The 24,675-nt window shown below is 43.6% G+C and overlaps 1 protein-coding gene across 1 annotated transcript in view; it reads right to left on the bottom strand.

The window, feature by feature from the left end:
• The window catches only part of LOC124606339, a 372,408-nt gene that overhangs the window by 37,671 nt on the left and 310,062 nt on the right, over nucleotides 1-24,675 (bottom strand). Inside the window, exon 3 of the mRNA XM_047138321.1 lies at nucleotides 9,258-9,389. Coding sequence (XP_046994277.1) covers nucleotides 9,258-9,389 — 132 coding nt within the window. The remainder of the gene's footprint in view (nucleotides 1-9,257; nucleotides 9,390-24,675) is intronic.

Here is a 24,675-nt window from a genome sequence, read left to right as displayed (position 1 = left end):
TATCATTGTGAGCTGCACTGTGACGACGTCTTTGCGAGTTTATTACAGCAAGTGCCGGATTCCATGATTTAACGAGATTCAAACCACTATCTCTATTAATTAAATTCGTCGTCAAGCGAATTTCAATTGCCTCCTTCACTATCGAGTCCCAAAAGGATGATGCAGTTGCCTAAATTTCGACGTTGTTATACAACATACGGTGACCATTCTCAATACATCGCTCTGCCACTGCCGACATGTTAGCTTGTAAAAGTAGGGGTAAACTATAGGGAGAGACGGGTCATATACAATATGTACAACAACCAAGAGGGACCTACGCTCTCCCAGTGTTAAACAGTCCCAATAAAATTATTAATTGTAAAAGCTCCATTCTAAAATTTCGTTCACAAGAGAAAAAGGGCCCGATGTAATGTATATCTTCTTCTAGAGAATGTTCCATTGTCTGATTAAAGTCCACTGCATTTTTTACGCGGTCGAGAATCTTTTTCCTTAATATTTAGAACATCATTGGGATTTTGCTTCTAAGTTTATAGTGTTTTATGTTCCGTCGGTCTCCTTCATTCGTGAAGAAGGCTAACTATAACAATCATGTGAATTACATACTTTCTCATAAACGAATTATACTATTTTTGAGGCTACTGGGCTGCGCATGGGAGGTTTCTAGCAACTATTTCGCACAGTGGAATAGGAAAAAGGAAACGTGTGAAATTTTCTTTTAATCAAAATAGTGATTTCCAGTGAATGTAAATTATTAATAAAACGTAACTGTGTCTCTAATGATGCTGATCAATTCAGTGTAGTACCAGTCCTTGTCACCTCATACACTGATGAGCCACAGCGATATTGAATGCCACCTCGTGGTGACGTGAGCACGTGACGCAGCAAGGAAAGGGGAGCAGGATGAATAGGCAACATTTCTTTCGACAAAACGGTTCGCAAACATAGAAATCCACTGACATAAATGACTTTGACGAAGTGCAGTTGCCGGCCGGGGTGGCGGAGCGGTCCTAGGCGTTTCAGTCGGGAACCGCGCGACCGCTACGACTGCAGGTTCGAATCCTGCCTCGGACATGGATGTGTGTGATGTCCTTAGATTAGTTAGGTTTAAGTTGTTCTAAGTTCTAGCGGACTGATGACCTCAGCTGTTAAGTTCCATAGTGCTCAGAGCCATTTGAACCATTTGAAGTGCAGTTTAGTATGGAGTGGCGCCTGGGAAAGGCCTTGGAAATGGCAAAGCTACTTAGCTGCTCCAGTGCTAGCATAGTGATCATGTATGAAAAATGGTTGAAGGACGGCCAAATGACGAGTAAGCGAGAGGATGATGGACGTGACCTCTGCATTAAAGAACGAGATCGAAGGTCAGCCCGCTCTGTAAAGCAGAGATCTGACGACATAGTTCAGCACGGGTGCAGACGCAAATCTTTTGTAGCACCTCGTGCAGCACACATTGTTGAACGCGACACTCCTCAGCAGACGACTTTAACGTGTTCCAGTGTTGTCGAAATCGCAGTGTCCGTCATGATGGCAGTGCACATGGAATCACACACATTAGACTGTGGATCAAAGAAAACGTGCCGCCTGGTCAAGTGAGTCATGTTTCTTGCTTTATCAGGTCGATGGTCGTAAACACATGCACTGTCATCCAAGCGAACGGTTGTTCGAAACATTCGCCGCACTACGGACACAGGCTGATAGGGGCAGTATTATGCTATGGCGGACATTCACCTCGGATTTATAGTGGTCATCGAAGTATGACAACTGTGAACAATTGAAGCATCATTGTGGATCACGAGCACCTCATCACACGTGATGACTTCCCCAAGGGAATCGCATCGTGCACCAAAGTAACTGTCCTTCTCACAGTGCCAGAATCGTGACCCCACGTTGGTGTTTTGGCCACCGGATTGTTCGATTCTTAGCGCGATGGAACGAAAAAAACAGTATCGGACGCCAGATCTACGCCCACAAACCAGTGGTCCGTTAAGAAAAGGAAAAGCTTGACCTACGTGTAGTCACTTGTTGTCTCAAGCATTCGGAAACTTACCAATTACTTGATGTGAGTCTTCGGGTTTTGGCGGCGCAAAGACTGTTCCATTAAGTTTCGGGTGTGCAGTCGCAAGAAATATCCTTCTTCTACTAATATTTCGGCTGTATAACGTTCAGCCATCTTCAGAGTGAGCCGCAGGACTACCGCTCCACTGCTAGCTTCGTCCCTTTGTACTCGTGTACCGCGCGATTGCGCATGCGGCCACAGATGCAAATGCGCCAGAGACGTTGGTCGGCGGCAGAGACGTGCCAAATGCGCGAGTTGTATCTATGACTCCGCAGTTGATCTGTGTTGGCATATCAATATATCATTGTGAGCTGCACTGTGACGACGTCTTTGCGAGTTTAATACAGCAAGTGCCGGATTCCATTATTTATCGAGATTGAAACCACTATCTCTATCAATTAAATTCGTCGTCAAGCGAATTTCAATTGCCTCCTTCACTATCGAGTCCCAAAAGGATGATGCAGTTGCCAAAATTTCGACGTTGTTATACAACATACCGTGACCATTATCAATACAGTGCTCTGCCACTGGTGACTTGTTGGCTTGTAAAAGTAGGGGTAAGTTATAGGGAGAGACGGGTCATATACAATATGTACAACAACCAAGAGGGAATAATAAGAGTGGACGATCAAGAACGTAGTGCTCGTATTAAGAAGGGTGTAAGACAAGGCTGTAGCCTTTTGCCCCTACTCTTCAATCTGTACATCGAGGAAGCAATTGTGGAAATAAAAGAAAGGTTCAGGAGTGGAATTAAAATACAAGGTGAAAGGATATCAATGATACGATTCGCTGATTACATTGCTATCCTGAGTGAAAGTGAAGAAGAATTAAATGATCTGCTGAACGGAATGAACGGTCTAATGAGTACTCAGTATGGTTTGACAGTAAATCGGGTAAAGACGAAGATAATGAGAAGTAGTAGAAATGAGAACAGCGAGAAACTTAACATCAAGATTGATGGTCACGAAGTCAATGAATTTATGGAATTCTGCTACCTAGGCAGTAAAATACACAATGACGGACGGAGCAAGGAGGACATCAATAGCAGACTCGCTATGGCAAAAAAGGCATTTCTGGCCAAGAGAAGTCTACTAATATCAAATACCGGCCTTAATTTGAGGAAGAAATTTCTGACGATGTACGTCTGGAGTACAGCATTGTATGGTAGTGAAACATGGACTGTGGGAAAAACGGAACAGAAGAGAATCGAAGCATTTGAGATGTGGTGCTATAGACGAATGTTGAAAATTAGGTGGACTGATAAGGTAAGGAATGAGGAGGTTCTACGCAGAATCGGAGAAGAAAGGAATATGTGGAAAACACTGATAAGGAGATGGGACAGGATGATAGGACATCTGCTGAGACATGAGGAAATGACCTCCATGGTACTAGAGGGAGCTGTAGAGGGCAAAAACTGTAGAGGAAGACAGAGATTGGAATACGTCAAGCAAATAATTGAGGACGTAGGTTGCAAGTGCTACTCTGAGATGAAGAGGTTAGCACAGGAAAGGAATTCGTGGCGGGCCGCATCAAACCAAAAAAAAAAGTCGTGTGTACCTCTGGTGTTCTGTACATCTTTCTTGGACAGTACGAGTTGTCTGTCCGGTGTAAGAAAGGCCACATTCACAGGGAATTTTGTAAACTCCAGATTTTCGGAGCAGCAAATCATCTTTGACAGAGCCCACGAGTGCAGCTGTTTTGGATGGAGAACGAAAAATCACTTTTACTTTGTGTCTGCCGAGAATGCGTCCTGTTTTTGATGAGAGGCTACCCACATATGGCAGGAAGGCCATCGATTTAAATGTTTCTTCATCCGCTTCTGCTTTCTTTGTGGCCTCTTTCGGTTTCATTTTCAGTGCCCTCTGTATTTGTTGTGGAGAGTACCCATTGTCTTCAAACACTCTTTGTAAGTGGGAAAGTTCATCTTGCAGACTGCTTTCGTCAGAAGTAATATGCGCTCTGTGAGTCAAAGTTCGGAGAACACTCATTGTCTGGGCAGGATGGTGGCAGCTATTTGCACGTAAATACAGATCGGTGTGCGTCGGCTTCCTATACACTTTATGTCCCAAAGTGCCATCCTCTCTGCGCCGAACCAAAACATCCAAGAATGGAAGGCATCCCTCCTTTTCAATTTCCATTGTCAACTTTATTTGATCGTGGAGGGAGTTCAGATGTCTTAAGAAGTCTTGCATGTTGTCTTCACCATGGGGCCAAACTACAAAGGTGTCGTCAACATACCTCCAGAATACCGTGGGTTTCAAGTCAGCAGATTCAAGTGCCTTCTCCTCGAAGTCCTCTATAAATAAATTGGCCATCAGAGGGGGTAAGGGACTACCCACGGCGACTCCGTCCGTCTGTTCAAAAAGTTCGTTGTTAAATAAGAAATATGTGGAGGTCAGAACATGTTTAAATAAAGCTGAAATCTCTTTGTCAAAACTTCTTTCAATAAGTTGTAGAGATTCTGGAAGGGGAACCTTTGTAAATAAAGCCACCACATCAAAGCTAACTAATATATCAGACGGGTTCATTTTCAATGATTTCAGTTTACTAAAGAAGTCAGCCGAGTTTCTTATGTGGTGAGTACATTTTCCCACAAGAGGCCTGAACAATGATGCCAGATGTTTGGCAACGTCATAGGTCGGAGAGCCTATGTTACTCACTATGGGGCGTAGAGGAACGTCTTTCTTGTGGACCTTTGGTAGTCCATAAAGTCTAGGAGGCACCGGACCACTTGGTTTCAATCTCCAAACAACTTCTGGTGGAAAGTGAGAATCACTCAGAAGCGAAACAGTTTTCTTCGCCACTCGATTAGTGGGATCCCTGCTGATCTTCCAGTACATGCTATCACTCAATAAATTGTACATTTTATCATGGTATTCGTCCCGAGACAATGAAACAGTAGCATTACGTTTATCTGCTGGGAGTACCACCGTCTGAGCATCCAGGCGCAGCTTGCGTAGAGCAGTCCTCTCTGCCACAGATATATTGCTCCTTTGTGGGCGAGCCTTCATAATTGCACGGCGTGTTTCACGTCTTATTTCTTCTGCTGAATCGGAGGGAAGTGGTCGAACAGCTTCTTCAATGGTGCTGATAAACGAAGGCAATGGCAGAACCTGTGACGTGGGTGCAAAATTCAGTCCCTTACTCAAAACCATCATCGTTCAAAATGGCTCTGAGCACTATGGGACTCAACTGCTGAGGTCATTAGTCCCCTAGAACTTAGAACTAGTTAAACCTAACTAACCTAAGGACATCACAAACATCCATGCCCGAGGCAGGATTCGAACCTGCGACCGTAGCGGTCTTGCGGTTCCAGACTGCAGCGCCTTTAACCGCACGGCCACTTCGGCCGGCACCATCATCGTAGTATCGTCCAAATCTCTACCTCTCATATTAATAACAGGGCGTTGAATAACAGTTTCTCGCTGCAATGTCGTCTTCAGTCGACTAAATTTTGCAGTCTGTCGGGATGTGGCCACCTCACGAATCCAGTCTGATTTGGCCCAAGTTGTACCATCAATCCAATTCCAAGAGTCATAGGGTATCTCCACAGACATCTTCAGGTGCAGGCGATAAAGTTCTTCAGAAACCAGGTCCAATTTTCGGCGAGTGAAATGGATCCTCTCCTTAACAATAGCAGAGCCAGCTTTTGTTAAAATCTTATTCATAGACGTCGGTTTTATAAAATGTACTAATCTGGCAAACTTCGGAATTATGCCCTGGTCACGGTATCTTAGTAAAAAACTTAAAGAGCTCAGTAATCTCGTTCTCAAGTGTCGAAGCTTATCCAATCGTCGAACACATAAAGCCATCTCCTCCCCGCAGAGGTACTTGATGTGAATCTTCAGGTTTTGGCGGCGCAAAGACTGTTCCATTAAGTTTCGGGTGTGCAGCCGCAAAAAATCTCCTTCTTCTTCTAATATTTCGGCTGTATAACGTTCAGCCATCTTCAGAGTGAGCCGCAAGACTGCCGCTCCATTGCTCGCTTCGTCCCTTTATACTCGTATACCGCGCGACTGTGCATGCGGCCACAGATGCAAATGCACCAGAGATGTTGGTCGGCGGTAGAGACGTGCATAATGCGCGAGTTGTATCTATGACTCCACAGTTGATCTGCGTTGGCATATCAATGTATCATTGTGAGCTGCACTGTGTTACTTGTTGGATACATTCCACGTAGAATCGCTGCTGCATTGCTTTCCAACGGTTGACCAACACGCCATGAAGTCGGTGGTCACAATATTTTCTCTCATCACTGTATCGGAGCTGTTATCTGAAGAGCCAGACTTCAAGCAATACGTGTTACCTCACAAGCAACTAGTTACTCCTGGCCTGCTGTTCAGCTTTTCCTTTGCTTATGTTCTGACTCACCCATTGGCCTCTACGAGTAAGTGCGATTTGGTTTTCCTGAATAGCTCAAGGATAAACTGGGATTATTCATCCGAAATATCTCTGCCGATCTACTTTTTATCCTCTACCAATCCTCCCCCAACCTACAGGGTTCGACAAAAAGAGGGACAAAGTCGAGAACACATTACCATACCTAATAAGTCTTAGGAAACCTGTTGGCACTGAAACCTGTTTCCAGCCGCCTCGAAATGTGTAAACACAGGCCCTGCAAATTTTTCACGGGCATGTTTTACCATTCGTCCTGCAAAAGAGTGGCAAGTTCAGGTAACGTTTAGGGAGCTGGGCAAGGATGACTAATCCTTCTCTTGAAAGTAGACCACAAAGGCTCAATAATATTGAGGTCAGTGTTGACCAGGAGAGATGCTCACAAAACCAGACCTCGGCGACGTTAGCTGTGTGAACAGGGAACCTGCCGTTTTGGAAGGCGCATCACAATTGAAGAACAAATTTTATACCATGGGATAGACCTCATCATTCACCCATAGAACCGTTGGTTGTAACGCGATCTTGCAGAGTAGCCCTGGGGCACATTAATATCACAATGTGGTTGGCCAAATCATAAGCGAGTCTTTGGTCGTAACCTTGCCAGAAGCTGGAAACAATGAAAAACCAGACGCATAGGACCAAATGACTTTTCCAATGTTCCATGGCACTGGTTTTGTGACTTCGGCATTACGTTTTCTTGTTGAGGGCTTTTTCAGCCTTGGTAAGTTGTTTTGAAGTTCCAGCTCACCCCGGAGTCCCCTTCTCATGGAGTTCCCTTCATGTTGCTTTTGTCCTGGCGAGGTTCGTGAGAGTGATATTCTGTTCTGCTGTGGTTTTTGCAGCTGTCGTCCTCTTTGTTTTTCGTCTCATGCCTCTTAATGGTCGTCTTTCACGATAACACCCACACGCTGTTACTTGGCGGATGATGTTTTTCCGCTTTCCTGTTTATGGTATAAATCTTGCACACGGTGAGTCTCGAAGCAACAGGAAATTCATTCACCTTGATTACGGTAGTACACATCGTTCGAACACCTACAATTTGGCCGCGCTCGAATTCACTTCGCTCCGACATAATGCACTCACAAATACACTCCTGGAAATTGAAATAAGAACACCGTGAATTCATTGTCCCAGGAAGGGGAAACATTATTGACACATTCCTGGGGTCAGATACATCACATGATCACACTGACAGAACCACAGGCACATAGACACAGGCAACAGAGCATGCACAATGTCGGCACTAGTACAGTGTATATCCACCTTTCGCAGCAATGCAGGCTGCTATTCTCCCATGGAGACGCTCGTAGAGATGCTGGATGTAGTCCTGTGGAACGGCTTGCCATGCCATTTCCACCTGGAGCCTCAGTTGGACCAGCGTTCGTGCTGGACGTGCAGACCGCGTGAGACGACGCTTCATCCAGTCCCAAACATGCTCAATGGGGGACAGATCCGGAGATCTTGCTGGCCAGGGTAGTTGACTTACACCTTCTAGAGCACGTTGGGTGGCACGGGATACATGCGGACGTGCATTGTCCTGTTGGATCAGCAAGTTCCCTTGCCGGTCTAGGAATGGTAGAACGATGGGTTCGATGATGGTTTGGATGTACCGTGCACTATTCAGTGTCCCCTCGACGATCACCAGTGGTGTACGGCCAGTGTAGGAGATCGCTCCCCACACCATGATGCCGGGTGTTGGCCCTGTGTGCCTCGGTCGTATGCAGTCCTGATTGTGGCGCTCACCTGCACGGCGCCAAACACGCATACGACCATCATTGGCACCAAGGCAGAAGCGACTCTCATCGCTGAAGACGACACGTCTCCATTCGTCCCTCCATTCACGCCTGTCGCGACACCACTGGAGGCGGGCTGCACGATGTTGGGGCGTGAGCGGAAGACGGCCTAACGGTGTGCGGGACCGTAGCCCAGCTTCATGGAGACGGTTGCGAATGGTCCTCGCCGATACCCCAGGAGCAACAGTGTCCCTAATTTGCTGGGAAGTGGCGGTGCGGTCCCCTACGGCACTGCGTAGGATCCTACGGTCTTGGCGTGCATCCGTGCGTCGCTGCGGTCCGGTCCCAGGTCGACGGGCACGTGCACCTTCCGCCGACCACTGGCGACAACATCGATGTACTGTGGAGACCTCACGCCCCACGTGTTGAGCAATTCGGCGGTACGTCCACCCGGCCTCCCGCATGCCCACTATACGCCCTCGCTCAAAGTCCGTCAACTGCACATACGGTTCACGTCCACGCTGTCGCGGAATGGTACCAGTGTTAAAGACTGCGATGGAGCTCCGTATGCTACGGCAAACTGGCTGACACTGACGGCGGCGGTGCACAAATGCTGCGCAGCTAGCGCCATTCGACGGCCAACACCGCGGTTCCTGGTGTGTCCGCTGTGCCGTGCGTGTGATATTTGCTTGTACAGCCCTCTCGCAGTGTCCGGAGCAAGTATGGTGGGTCTGACACACCGGTGTCAATGTGTTCTTTTTTCCATTTCCAGGAGTGTACATAGAATCATAGAATACTGTTCTGATCACTATCGACACTTGCAGTGTCTTGAGGACATTCTACAGAAGCCGTTCGTTATCAAATACATCAGCGCAAACTGCAGACTTGGCTAGCATTTGCATTTGCACTCAAGCATGCGTTTCTCACGGACTTCCCGTATTTTTGTCCAACTCCTGTACTTCCCTTTTGTTAAGCGCTTATCTACTACGATGGTCGCTATCTACTTTGGGTACTGTTATTACCTCCTCACCATAATGTGTCTAAGACTTATCATACACTAGTGACTGTCACCTTACCTGCAAAACGCGCAGTCTGAGTACGAGGGCGAACGGATAGCTGGCTTCCAGGAGTCCCGGGTCGTCAGGCGTGGTGCACCCGCTGCTCGCCAGGGGCACAGCGCTCGATTCCTTGCGCCGGTCCAGCACCGCCTGCACATATGAACGAACCAACATTACATCCCGGTCTTATGTACCTTTGAGAAGAAACGTTCCGTTATACGTAGAATCTTCATCACCAGATTTGTAACATTATCTTCTCCTCCCTTCACTGTGATGGCAAATTTTATCCTTTCACTTCCTGTCCCCCGCCCCCCCCCCCCACAACCCTTATGAACGGTCGCCAGGCACATCCTGAATAATAAATAATTTACAGACTTTTGGTGACAAGTAAAACATCTCAGACAATTACTTTGTGCATTAATAAATACATCATAAAAAAAAGATGAACCTTTGGAACTGACAGATGACACTAGAAGATGGTTAAAAATTCATGCGGATAATTTTTTAATAGATTTTATTATTGTGTAAACATTATAGAGTGTTAATGTGACCGACTAGCATTGAAATTCTCAGTCTACTTCTTTGCCCTGTACCGAGGATGAGCTACTCTGATTTGTCATTTCTTAAAAGTCACGGTAGGAACAGGGCAGACAGGAACAGTATTTGGGAAATCCCTCAGTTCATGAATGAACGATAAGGCCATCCATGAACTGACGTAGTAAAATACTTGTACAAAAAGCGCTTTAATCTACCTACATTTTCAATGCCACTATTCCTAACCTGTTACAAAGAACTGTGAGAGAAAGACATGGCGATGACGTCTATGAAGATCCACTTGACGTGTACAGTAGAGGAATGTATACTGACACAATTTACCGGGAGTAACTGTACTTGATGTCAGGGGAAGAACGGTTTTAGTACATTAGTTTCCGTCCTGTGGCAGGATTTATAGTCAGTTCAGTACGACGACAGATAACAATGACAAAAGTGTTTTTGACGTGTGAAATGCACTTATCATTTACAGTGCACGTTACTTCTCTTTAGATCTGAATGAAATTATATTACTCGCTGTGCGCATGTATAGACCTAGAACTACTTGAACATTTACTTGACTGTCTGACGAAATTATACAGTTTTTATCTCTTATTCGTTATGACTAGGAAAGAAAGAAATTAAGGAAAAATAAGTGTGTTGTTTCGCCGTTATCGGTGTTCTAGAGGGGTAGTAGTGCAGACACATCTGGGTATGAAATTGGGCGTAGCCTATTCTAGCGAAATAATTCTGAACACCATTGCAAAGATTTTGAGAAACTACGGGACATGCAATTCAGGAAGTTATGGAGTGAAATGATTAGTAAGGCTCGATCGAATACCTTTCTCGTTTCATCATCGCGATTATTACTAACCTAGAAACTGACTTGCTTATGGGAATGAACACCATTCAATGGTTATTCCACAATGTAAACATTAAGACATTGTAAACACAGTGACATTTTTTCTGCATAACAGACAAAAAATTGCACTAGTGCTATTTGCCCTCCTGACAGGTACCTTGAAATGAGAAAGCCTTAGGAGTTAAGCCTTAGGAGTCCACTGGATAAATACGAAGACTAAGTGTTATACAGTCACTTAAAAATGCTGGAAGCTGTTGCAAATAGAATGTGTGAGGTCGTGAATTACAGAAACTGACCGTTAGTACCAATGAAATGTTTAGTTAATATTAACAGAAAAATTGTAATTCCCATTAAAGGGGTGGTGTGTTACACCACGACATAGTGTTCAGATATTAATTTCTAAGAATCGGTTCGTCGATCTGCTGTGATCCTCTTGTGCCATTCTTTTCATTTCAACGTAGCACCTACAACCGACGTCAGTAATTGTTTGTTGTGCATACTACAATCCCTGCTTTCCCCAACACCCCCCCCCCCCCAAACCCTCCACAGTGTCCTCAAGTACCTTGGAGTTTATTCCCAACCGGCTGATGTGGCCGAGCGGTTCTAGGCGCTTCAGTCTGGAACCGCTCGAACGTTGCGGTCGCATGTTCGAATCCTGGCACGGGCATGGATGTGTTTGATGTCCCTAGGTTAGTTAGGTTTAACTAGTTCTAAGTTCTATGGGACTGATGATCTCAGATGTTAAGTCCCATAGTGCTCAGAGCCATTTGAACCGTTTGAGGTTATTGCCTAATGTGAAAACAAATGTCCTATCCTGACACTCCTTGTTCTACTTTGTATTTTTGACACACTGTTCTCCAGAATTCTAGAGCGCTCTGGATAAAGTAGGTAGCATATTAACAACTGTCTCGAAATGGACAGAAAGCTTGCAGTCATAGGACGGATGGTCAGCGTGGGTATAGCGACAAACGGGGTTGGAAATTGGAAATTTGTGGTAAGGTCTTATGCGACCAAACATAACTTGCGCTAAGGACAACACACACACGCAAGCCCGAGGGAGGACTCGAACCTCCGACGGAGTGAGCCGCCCGTACCGTGACAAGACCCCTCTGACCGCCCGGCTAAACGGGGTTGGAACAACATTTAGCAGCTAAAGGAACGGGAAAAAAACAGTTACCGTGCGCTATGTGATGATGAAGACAGCATTTGGGTGGCTTCACAAGAGGAAGAATCATCGGGAAAATGGAAGAAGGAAGAAGCGTGGCGAGTGTAGCTCAGGAGTTTGGTATTGCTCACAGCACTGTTTCAGGCGTAAGGGGAATGTTTCGAACTATAGGCGTTGTTGCCTGAATGAGTGGATGTTGTCGACCACAATCGCTACATTGCACAACAAGCGCTCGCAACCACATTTAACGAGAGTGGAAGGCACTCTCCACTGCGGCACGACAACTACATTATAGTGATATCTTTGCCCACAGTACATTGTGTTACGCTGACAAATCGACGGCACCGTTTGTGATGGTACCAAGAGTATAGGAACTGGACCACCGAGGAGTGGGCTCGAGTGCTCTACTCTGAGAGAGCACGTTTAGTCTGGGTAATGGTTCTGGACGTACCGTCATATGGCGAGAAGTGGAAATACGTGATGGCTCCACGAACATGATCGTTCTGAGGTTCTGTGTCATCGTGTGGGGAGGCAAAATGTGGCATGGGCATAATGACCTCCAGATGTCTGAATACGGTACTGTCACCAGCCAATGTTAATTTGTCTCTGTACTCCTTCCCCATGGGTTTCCTTTCACTGATAAATTTGGCTCTGACTTCATTTTTATGGCTGACAACGGCCGCTCAAGCAGGTGGTGTGGCTCTGGAAACGAAAGGACATTTAGGGAATGGCCTGATCTGCCTATTCGTCCGACATAAATTCCATCGAGCAACTGTGGGATGTGTTGTATTACGACGACCATCCAATTGCTGTCAACCGTGCTCGTGGAAGAATGAACCGCTCAACCGCAAGAAATCCTTACCAACCTTGTGGTCATCGTGGGAGAACGTTGCAGAGCATACGTTGTCGTCGGTGGTGATCCCATACCCTATTAACAATCTTGTCTAGGCCATTGTAATGTCCAGGAAACTGTTATAAATCAGAGTGTCTTCTGTGTAATTATTTGGATTTTCTCATGTTGAAAAATTAGAAGGAATGATCTGGTTTTTTTTTTTTTTTTTTTTTTTTTTTTTTTTTTTTTTTTTTTTTTTGTAAAAGCTTTCAGTAGCCAAGATCGCATCAGTTCGTCTCTATTTTTCACAACCGGTTTCGACGGATATCACTATTATTACTCGGATTAATCGCGGCTGGCTACAAGTGGAATCGAGTCCTCATCCACCACGTATCAGTCTAATTTCTTAACATCGACACCATACAAATTCATGGCAAAGGAACGAGACCTTGATTTAATAATTAAATAGCTGCGTTGACATATTGGTACACCATTTGTATGGGAGCTTTGAATTTGTCTTTCTGCAGGTTTCATAAAACTCGGTGGCAGTGGCCATCAAACGTTTCTCCTTAGTGTTATTATCTCGAATTGGCAAATGAATTTCTATGTACTTACACATGAGACTCGCAAGCGACATTTCCTCATGGAAACTGCTGTCTTCGCCTTGGAAGAAAAGGTGATGGTGATAATGGTATGAGCACCACTCAATATTTAAAACTGGTGTCGTATCTGTCGCACTACTAAACCTAAATGGGACAGTTCTCAGAGATTTTGTGGAGATTACTAAATTCGTAGTTGCAGCTTAAAACAGTATTTTAGTATTTTGAGCAACAATTTATGTATAATAAACGAATTAGTTGTACACCGTTGATCGGAAACATTATGAGCACTCCTCGAAGCGAGACAGAATGCTTCCCGGTGATATTACGGGCACGTGATGCGGCAAGGAACTTGTGAGCGTTAATTTAGAATATGTCTACCCTGTGCCTTTATGTCGGCTTGAAGTCTTTAGAGGAATGAGGTGCCTGAAAGTTTGTGGATGACTGGGAACCCATTCTTCCTCATTAGCCGCAAAGCAGAGAAGTTTAGTGGTGCTGGACGCTGGGGTCTGTAGAGAAGTCGAAATTCCATCTCACCACGAAGGTGTAGCACTGGGTTCAGCTCGGGACTCTGGAGAAGCCAGGACACTTCAGGTATTTTACAGTTCTCAAAACCGTTTCCTCGCATGTGCTTCCTGGCAATGTGTATTGTCATGCTGACTCAATCATCGTCTGCGAACTGTTTCTCTACTGTAAGCAGTACACAATGCAGCAAATTATGTTCACATCCTTCCGCAGTTGTTTTCTTAAACACAATAATGGGACACGAAAAGAAAGAAAAACGATTCCGTAACACCACCTCCTCCGGACTTCACTGTAGCCACTGCACAAGACGAGAGGTTTCGATTTGCTAGCATTCTTCACACCCAAACCCTTTAGTCGAATTGTTGCAATATACAGCGTGATTCATCATTGCAGATCATTTGTTTCTAGTAATCCACTGTTCAATAACGTCCCTATTTATACCACCTCAAGCGTCGCTTAGCATTCACGACGGAAATGTGTGCCTTTATAAGGAGCTGCACGACCATTACACCAACTCTTTTTTAACTCTCTAAGCAGTCACTGAGCTACTTCGACTGCTGGTGGTTCCTTCGAGTTTACTCTTCACAATCACAACACCAACTGTCGAGCGTTGAACTGTTCCTGACAATTTTGTTACTCGGGTGACATCCAATGATTAGTCCACGTTCGAAGTCATTGAGCGCTTCGGATGGACAACTTCTTCCTGTAACCCCAACTCCTTTTCTAGTGACAATAAAGCACAGGTCGCCTCTTTTTCAATTAACAGATCTAGCTCACATGACATTTGGTGGGCAGTTCCGCATTACGTTTAATTTTTATCAGATGGTGTATAAACGAGACACAGACGAAAGCGAGAAGCCACCGCGATTCTTGACACCACCAGAAGTGGGACACTGTTCTTCGTACATTGTGTTATCACCATGAATGTCATGCAGTGCAGTGTGCTCCCCTGCTGGCTACAAGGTTCGTAAGGAGCGTTCCATTCTCCCTCCAGTAAGGCTGACGACAGCTGGATAGTCGCTGGAGCATGTGGACGATCTACAATACGCTTCCCAAACGCATCCTAAACGTTATTGATGGGATTTAAGTCCGGGGAACGGACAGGTCGTACATTCACCGAATGCCCTCTCGTCCCAAGAGCCCCTGCACCTCCTCGGTTTGATGCAGTCGTGCGTCGCCTTCCATAAAAACGAAGTTAGTACTATTAAAAAGACGCATTGCGTAGCCCCATAGGGCGAGAGGTGGTAACACGTAATGCACTCAGGAACATTGTCACATGTGATTGTCTTGGTGATTAAAGTGTTATGCTGTCGGAATGGATAATGTTGCATGGGTGTACCGATCTCCAAACACCTTCTCAAGAGAAACCCACCGGTCAGTGTTATTGCGACACGATTTGTTCCCCATGTGTATCTTCTTCACTGATGCATTCGGCTCAGAGTTCATTTTTATGGATGACAATGCACGACCACAGCGAACAGCGCAGGCGGAGGGGCTCTTGGAACGAGAATACACTAGGCGAATGGACTATAGCAGCCTTACCCCCGACTTATATCACAAACAGCACGTGTGGGATGCATTAGAGAGTCGTATTGGAGCACGTCCGCATGCACCATCGACCGTCCGTCAGTCGTCAACCGCGTTCTTGGAGGAATGGATTCGATCATCGTCACTGGACTGTGGACCAATGGGAACATGTCACCTGGTGGGATGAACCACGACTGTTGATACGCCAGCTCGATGGCCGTGTGTAGATTGACCATCATCCAGGCTAATGACTGGACGAAACATACACCACGCCGCGAACATATTTCGTGGTGGCTGTTTTACGCTGCGGGACTCATTCGCGTGGTTTCCATAACGACTGTGGTCGGAATCAAAGGAACCGTTGCGGCCGTGGGCTATGTAAACTTTGTTCGTTGTTGTCGACGGCGATGGACTCTTCCAGTAGGATAACTGACCATCTCAGATAGAAAGAATCGTGCAGCAGTGGTTTAACGTAGTGGTAGGAACAATGAGAAGTAGCAGATGAAAACAGTCGATACAGGTAGCAGTTGGAAATTAATCGACTAAGACGAATTTTACTTCTATGCAACGGTTTATTTATTCATTCACTCACTTTAGTGGAGCGAGACTCTAGGAACAACCGAATGAAACGAACCGATTTAGTGTGTTGTAGGTTTGTGTATGGTTTAGATTATTACTCATTCTTCTCTTTCGAGTGAAACAAGTCTTTAGCAGCAACAGAAAGAAAATAAACGATGCAGTCCGTTGCAGTTTTGCATTTTGACGAAATTAATGATTTGTCTTGGAACTGAAACCAGTTTGTGGCCGGCCGGAGTGGCCGAGCGGTTCTAGGCGCTTCAGTCTGGAACCGCGCGACCGCTTCGTTCGCAGGTTCGAATCCTGCCTCGGGCATGGATGTGTGTGATGTCCTTAGGTTAGTTAGGTTTAGGTAGTTCTAAGTTCTAGGGGACTGATGACCTCAGCTGTCAAGTCTCATAGTGCTCAGAGCCATTTGAACCATTTTTGACCCAGTTTGTGGCGTTTCCGTCGGTAGAACCATGCACTCGTTCTATCAACTGAAACCATTCTGTAGTGTTTATCTGACTGAATCTTCTGAGCGAAACCAGTTTTATGAATTTTCGCAGGGTGAACTAAGGCAATGGTATCTAACTGATGTATGCAAAACTCCTGAGAGTAGTCCTACCTCCGAGACTACATGAAGATACGTGACGGACATTATAAATGTTCGGTTAGTGATCTACCGAAAAGACTAATTGTACATTTCATCGCTTATAACTGATTAAGACATTTCCGTGTATTAAGTTGTATCTAACTAATCTGAAGTATTTTTAGGGGTACAATGTTGATTATTAAAATTATCAAAGGGATACGTGAAGAAAGAAGAAACATCACTAAATTTTAGTGACAGCTACAGTTCTGTTTTACCGAAACGTGTGAAGATGTCCAAAATTAAAAGTCGCCTGAATGTAGCCATTAATCACTTTTACTTGTGTCGGAGGTTAATATTTTGTACGGGGAAATACGTCTCCAGCCACAAGCGTACATATCACACCCATGTACGTAAAAATGTTTACATCCCACAGCCTGCGAGAACTATCAGGCAAAGTATTTCACGAGGATGATGGAATGAACCACTGTCGCAAACCGTCTGGAGAACCAGAAGCTGCAATTTTAGTCTCCTGACTCCCAGCGCACTGAGTTCTGAGCGGAAACAATTGATCGTTTAGGCAGTATTAAATCATTATTGACGATTGCACTTTGTTATATCGGTTTTTGTCACTATTTTTGTCGTTCTGATATTTGATTTTTATTTGGTGCCAGTAAGTAGCAGGTTGTTCAGTTTTTTATCCATGTGCATAAAAGTGCGTTTATTTAAGAGTGAACTCGATATGGAAAAAAATGCCTCAACATTTAGCTGCATGGGAATTGTAGACAAAACCAGACAAAGATGTTTCAGTCAGCATGAGCTTTATAAAGATAAGATATTTCCTTGATTCTTCCAGTAAAGTTATGGAACATGTTCAAAGGAAATGCCACCAGTTCTTAAACATTGCGTCAGCGGCTAATTCTTCAGAACGAACAATAGGGAATCATACCGCTACATCCGCTGCTGGTAAAATGTCTGCCTCTTCAGCCTCTGGACCCATGCTGTGTACCTGTTTTTCTACTAGTACTGTCACTTCATGGCTGTAGCACGTGCATCAAGTATTCAACTTCATTTCGCACGAAGCTTTGCAATAATCAGTGGTAAACGAACCGTCTGGTCGTTCAAGTATTGCAGCCCCGCAAGCGCCAGGAAAAATTCTACTATAGGCGACCATCTTTGATATTATGAAGGTAACAGAACAATATAGTGGTGAAAGAATTTCCACCTTCTTTGGGCACTACTGTAATGCAAGCTCTGACGTTAAGATACTATCTCCGTGGTATTCTTATCATAGCTGCCCTCAAATGAGGGTAGTTACGGGCAATAAACTGATTTAAATCAGATATGTTTCAATGACTGCGGACAGGAGGACGAACATAAAAACACAATGGTTTTTAACACTAGCAGCGCTCTCTATTGAACAGTACCAACTTCATTCTGCTGAACTGGCCATTGTACAGTACCGCAGTTCCGCAGACACTGAAAGAACATTTTTTTCCTGAATGAGGTACCAGTGACAGTGTTTTCTCTTGTCACTTACAGTGCATGTGTTAAGGTAGATGCAGCAAACAAACTGGCATCTACATTTACATCATAGTCTGCAAGCCATTACTGACTAAGTCACGCTCCCCTGTTCCGGTCTCAAAAGGTGCGTCTGCAGAATGATTGTTGACAAGTCATTGTACTAACTCTAATTTCTTGAATTCTATAGTCGTGGACATTTCATGAGATGTCTGGGGGAGGAAGTAACATGTTCCAAGAAAGTGCTCTCTCGAAATTTCCATAGTAAAACTTTCCTTGATACACAAAGCCTGTCTGGAGTTTGTTGAACATCTCTGTAATGTCAGATATCCTCTCGCACTGACTAAACGATCCCATGACGAAACGTGCCGCTCTTCATTGGACCCTCTGTATCTCTTCTATCACGCCGATGTGGAAAAATTCCATATCGATGAACAATACTCAATAATCGGTAGACCAGTCCCTCATAAGCCACTTCCTTCGTGGATGAGTTACATTTCCTTAAGATCCCTCCTACTACTCTTAGTCTAACAACTGCTTTTCCTACTTTTTGATTAATGTGGTCATTCCACTTAATGTTTCTCTGGATAGTTACTTCTAGATGTTTTTCGGTAGATACTGCTTCCAGAAATGTTTCATCATTGGTGTAATTGTAAAGAACATCCTGTGTATTTAGCAGTATTTTATGTTTATTTACATTCACAGTCAACTGCCATAGCTTGCGACATTCACAATCCGCTTCACGTCATTCTGCAAATCGATATTGTCTTCTGGTCTTTTACTTTCTTGTAGACAACCACATCATCTGCGAACAGTCTTAAAGAGCTTCTGATGATTTTTACTAGATAATTTATATACATTGTAAACAGCGACTGTCCTATCATATTTCCTTGGGATAGTCCGGAAATTACATTAATCTGTGATTTTGATCAAGGAAGCGACTTCTTGGGTTCCACCTGCAAGGAATTCTGGAATGCATTCGCACATCTGGTACGATACTCGATAAATTCGTACATTTTTCACTTAACGGTAGTGTAGGGCGGTGCCAAATACCTTCCTGAAGTCAAGCAACACGGGATAAATCTGAGCGCCGTTATCTACCATATCATGGATTAAATGTTGTTCATTACGGTTGCGCTATTTATATACGTAATTTAGTAGTGTTTGGTGAGTTCGACACCCCTGAATCAGCAACAACAACCTCCACTAGTGCCGCAAAACCGTTGGTCATTTCTATGGGAAATCGGTTCACAACATCCTCCATGGTCCAACGATGTCAAAGAGTATTGACTATGAAGGCAGGCACAAATATAAGAATACATCTAGTGCAGTATCTGATAAAAAGGATTAACGCCTTATGAAATAAGACAGCATCAGTGACTGTACCAAAGCGTCACTTCGACCCCTCGCAGCTGGTGCTATCGAAGGCCGGAAAAATCTGCACAGTCTGCAGAATCTCTTGAAATCGAGGAATATGGACCAAATTTTTTCACTAAAGCGTTGGTCAAAAGTAGACTGTAAATTAAAAATCTACCATACCACTGAGAGCTAGGGTTCGGTTAATACTTTTAATATTTCCGTGGTAACTGATGTATAAATGAAAAGTAATTTGTGGTTTGAGCAAAATTCAATACTTACTAACGCATTTATTGTGTTTTGAAATCAATAGAAACTACACGAAAACGCAGAGACCTTAATCTGTAGCTTTCCCCTAAACTAATTAACGGAAACCTATCTGTTTTCATAATAACATTGAGTGTGTACACTCACAGCTGATTAAAACAATGGTACAGGATGGTGTAATGTAATTCAACGAAATAATTTTCAGACATTATTTTAAAACTTTGAACGCACTGGTGTGATAAAGGTGTGCGCCAGAAACGGTAATGCGACATTGTCTCAGTTTGATTCCCCATCGATTCGAGTCAACCATTGTCGCATCGGTTACACAATACAAGCATGCACATCAGGAAAGAAATATCTGCATAATAACACTAACGCGAAGGCACATTTGAACACAATGAGATTACCTTTTGAGACAATCCTACATTTCATCATGCAGATTTTTGTGTTTACATTAATTTAAAAGGTTGCAAATTCGGAATTTAAAAAACTTATTTCTTTGTCTGCACTGTTTAAATGCCAATATAAAATACAGAATGTCATAGCGATGTACAAGAAACTCCAATGAAAACAAAGAATCTTTAACTGTTATATAAATATAAACATGAGTGGGAGAAATTTTATTTTTTAAGTAAAGTGATAAATTCCATCAGATACACAGTACTTAAAAATGTTATTCATATTCTGAAGTTATAATAAATACAGAAATTCAAGGAAAATAAACAAATGATAACAAATATTTTCCACGAAATAGGCAGACGCATACGCTTTAAAAGCACCTGTTTAAGCAACCCAATTTTTAAAATGATTGTACGGCATTTTAAATCTGTTCCGTGCCTCAACATTTAACGATGCTGAATTATCGGTGATGAGTGTAAACCAGCAGAACACGAGAGCCAAAGCTTCAATAACATTCAATTAAAAAGTAATTATTCATTTAATTAAATGTAAACTTAGAGTGCACCACCAGCTATTAAAATTTTGCAACCAACCAAGCACTGATATTAAATATCAGAAGTAACAAATATTCATATTTATGTAAACAAATACACAGATTTTTGAAATGCCATATTTATAGAAATACACTTGTTATTTATCTCCCCATGATATTAGATAGGTAATCTGTCTCTAAAATCGTAGTTGACTTCGTAGCAGTTGAGGAGAGCCCCGCCTACCGTCCTAAGGGAGCCATGGGTCTGATGATGGTTATGTAAAAATAACCGAAACTGGTTACCTATGTCATTGAAACATAAATCTTGTGATCAAGATTGAACTTTAGTCAAAATATAGGAACTGGTAGGTTTTCCTCCCTGTTTCTGCCCTGTCCCAGGTTTCTTGATGATGATGATACTGTTTGATTTGCGGGGCGCTCAACTGCGCGGTCATCAGCACCCGTACAAAGTATCAATTCTTATACAGTCCATTTTCTTCACAATTCAGTCTAGACGCTGTCACGAAGATGATGATGGTGAAATGATAAGGACAACACAAACACTCAGCCCCTGGGCAGAGAAAATCCTCAACCAGGCAGGGTACCGAACCCGGGACCACATGATCCAGAGGCAGCGACGCTAGTCACTAGACCACGAACTGCGGTCCTCAGATTTCTTGCCATTCTCTCTCAATGCACGCCTTTATTTCCTTATTCGATACGGCTCTTGTGCACAATATCTCCTGTATATTATCATAGTCGCGCTTTGGAACCATTGTTGTGCATGTCTCTTTGTTGTTGCTATATCTAGACGTAGGAAGTCAAATATCATCAACAGCGCCTCAGTCGGTGTTCTTCTTATGTGCCGGTCAGTCACAGAAGTACACTTCTCTGTGCTCGCCGTAGAGCCTTTGCTGTCCTTACATTTCAGCTGCCACTATGTGCAATAAGAAGATACCACAACGCAATCTCACTTCCTACTATGGGCTATTGGCCGAGCGTTTTCGCTCATTGAGCCGCTATTAACCCAAACGGTCAATCTGTAGCCCATAATAGCAAGTAAGATTACTCTGTGGTATGTTCTTATTGCACTTATAGGCAGCTGAAAATTCCTTTGGCCAGTTGTTGCTATTTAATTTGGTATTTTAATGCCTCTCTGGTAGACGATTTCTACATGTGCACAGAAGTTTCGCTTTTCGTCCATGTCAGTTCTATGGTACTTATATACTGATTTAGTAATTTATTCTGACTGTGATATTTATAGTTCTTGATAATGTTCTTTTTAGTAACATATAAGCTATACTGTAAGCTGCTATCGTTAATTTGTTTCCTGTGCACCAGTTACTTTGTCTTACAGGAAGTATTCTATTGTTTTCCTCTAATTTAACCCTCGTGTTAGCAGATACTACAATTAGCAGATTGCCTGCGTAAGCGATGCAGGCTCTAGTATTTGTCATACTCTGAAGCTGGTTTAGTAATGGTTTTATGCCAGCATCCCAGAACTCAGGACAACATACTGAGCCCTATGGGCAGCTTTTGTGATGTCTTACACAGTTTTCATTGCAGGACATTCTAATGCACCTGCCTGTCTGTGCGATAATCTCATAGATTCTTATAGACATACCTGGGACTTTCCATCTGTTTCAGTCTTTTGAACAGGTAGGCCACCACAAATTATCAAACGCCCCAGCCATATAAATTATTATGCCTAAAGCATACTTGTCGTTTGATGCGTTCGCAATATCCATCCTCGATGGATTTCTCTTTCCTGAAACCGTACTGAAAGAGGCTAATGCTTATTGCCTGTCTGTCGTCCCTCAGGTGACGACATGGAAGCTTTTCCGGTACTTGGCTACCGCATTTACCAAAAAAATCAGCCTGTATGATTTCGGTTCTCTTCAGTCTTTGTCTTCCCCCCCCCCCCCCCCTTTTTAGGTATAGTGGTATTCGAGATTTTCAAATCCTGGGCACCTGATCATGCGAAAGACATTCGCTTAATAAAAGTGTTTTTGATCCACACTTTGGTCTATATTATATCAGGTTCTGGTGTTTCCTTCTTCTTTAACGCCATTATTGCCAGTCTCACTTCCTGCTCTGGAAATGGAAACACAACACCGTTATTCACATGCTACTCCAGTAATTCAGAGCGAAGACGCTGATAGTACTCTGTGTCTTACATCGTTGTATCGTCCGGCAAGTTCTGAGTAGATACTGCACTGATGTCTCCCAGTCTGCCGGCATCGTGCTATCGGATCGTCTCAGGGTTAATAATACGGTTGGTGATTGAACCTTGTTTGTTGCAAATCTGTATGGAAGTCCCTGAATGTATGTTACCACTTGGTCCTTAAGGCAGGCCTCCCATTTTTCTACACTTTTTTTGTTGTAGTATTTTATAGTGTTGTTTGTTCGACGGAAACTCCTCCTTTCTTGTTATTCTGTTGCCTATAAGGATCTTCGGCAGTTCTGGAGGAACTCCAGGAAATTTTAAACTCTTTTGACTTCCTAACAAATGTTGGGCTCGCCTTGTCTTGTGCTGTCTGCAACGCTCGTAGTGATTCGTACACTTTGGCGACAACACCAAATCCGCTTCTTTGCAGTGGTTCTATCTTGAATTCTGCCTTTAAAAATTCCCAACTTGCCTTTTGTAGATTGTATAGTCACTCGGGATGGATGTTAGCGACTGAGTCATTATCTGCGTTTGCAACTTTGAACTATATGAGACTACAGCCACTTGTTGTTAATTCCATCACAAATCTTCCAGTTGACAATGTGGTCATAATTTTTTTAAATTTATGAGTGTGACATCTACAATTGTTGACGCACCTGTGCGATTTTGGAAAGTTGGTAGATTGACATGAGTGCCAAGTTTTTGTGAAATGTCCTGAAGGGAGAGTCCTATTTCATCCGTTACTCTCCTATGCCACAATGCTGTGTCTGTCGACACAGTATTGCTGCTATTTTTAAGTTTTCATATATGATTGTATCTTCTGCTGTTCTTGTTGTGGCCTTCAGTCCTGAGTCTGGTTTGATGCAGCTCTCCATGCTACTCTATCTTGTGCAAGTTTCTGCATCTCCAAGTACCTATTGCAGCCTACATCCTCCTGAATCTGCTTAGTAGATTCATCTCTTAGTCTCACTCTATACAGTACCTCCTCATTACTTACGTGATCTACCCATCTAATCTTCTAATCTTTGACATTCTTCCACACCACCACATTTACAGAGCTTCTATTCCCTTGTTGTCAAATGGTTCAAATGGCTCTGAGCGCTATGCGACTTAACTGCTGAGGTCATCAGTCGCCTAGAACTTAGAACTAATTAAACCTAACTAACCTAAGGACATCACACACATCCATGCCCGAGGCAGGATTCGAACCTGCGACCGTAGCGGTCGCCCGGTTCCAGACTGTAGCGCCCAGAACCGCACGGCCACTCTGGCCGGCCTCTTCTTGACGAAACTGCTTATCGTCCATGTTTCACTTTCATACAGGGCTACATTCCACACAAATACTTTCAGAAAAGGCTTGCTGACACTTACATCTATACTCGATGTTAACAAATTTCTCTTCTTCAGAAATGTTTCCTTGCCAATGCCAGTCCACATTTTATATCCTCTCTACTATGAGCGCATCATCAGTTATTTAGCTCCCCAAATAACAAAACTCATTTATCACTTTAAGTGTCTCATTTCCTAATCCAATTCCCACAGCATCACCTGATTTAATTCGACTACATTCCATTAACCTCGTTTTGCTTTTGTTGACGTTCATCTTATATCCTCCTTTCAAGACACTGTCCATTACGTTCACCTACTCTTCCAGGTCCTTTTCTGTCTCTAACAGAATTGCAATGTCATCGGCAAACCTCAAAGTTTTTATTTCTTGTCCAAGGATTTTAATTCCTACTAAATATTTCATTTGTTTCCTTTATTGCTTGCTCAATGTGCATATTGAATAACACCGGAGATAGGCTGCATCCCTGTCTCACTCGCATCCCAACCATTGCTTCCCTTTCATGCCCTCGACTCGTTCAACTGACATATTTGTCCCCAGCCACCGCTAGAATTTCTAAGAGAGTATTCCAGTCAACATTGTCAAAAACTTTCTCTAAGTCTACAAATACTAGAAACGTTGTTTACCTTTCCTTAATCTATCTTCTAAGATAAGTCGTAGT

The sequence above is a fragment of the Schistocerca americana genome, chromosome 3, assembly GCF_021461395.2.
Source record: "Schistocerca americana isolate TAMUIC-IGC-003095 chromosome 3, iqSchAmer2.1, whole genome shotgun sequence".
Classification (NCBI taxonomy): Eukaryota; Metazoa; Arthropoda; class Insecta; order Orthoptera; family Acrididae; genus Schistocerca; species Schistocerca americana.
The sequence above is the reverse complement of the archived record's forward strand: the minus strand, read 5'-3'. Positions and strand labels throughout refer to the sequence as shown.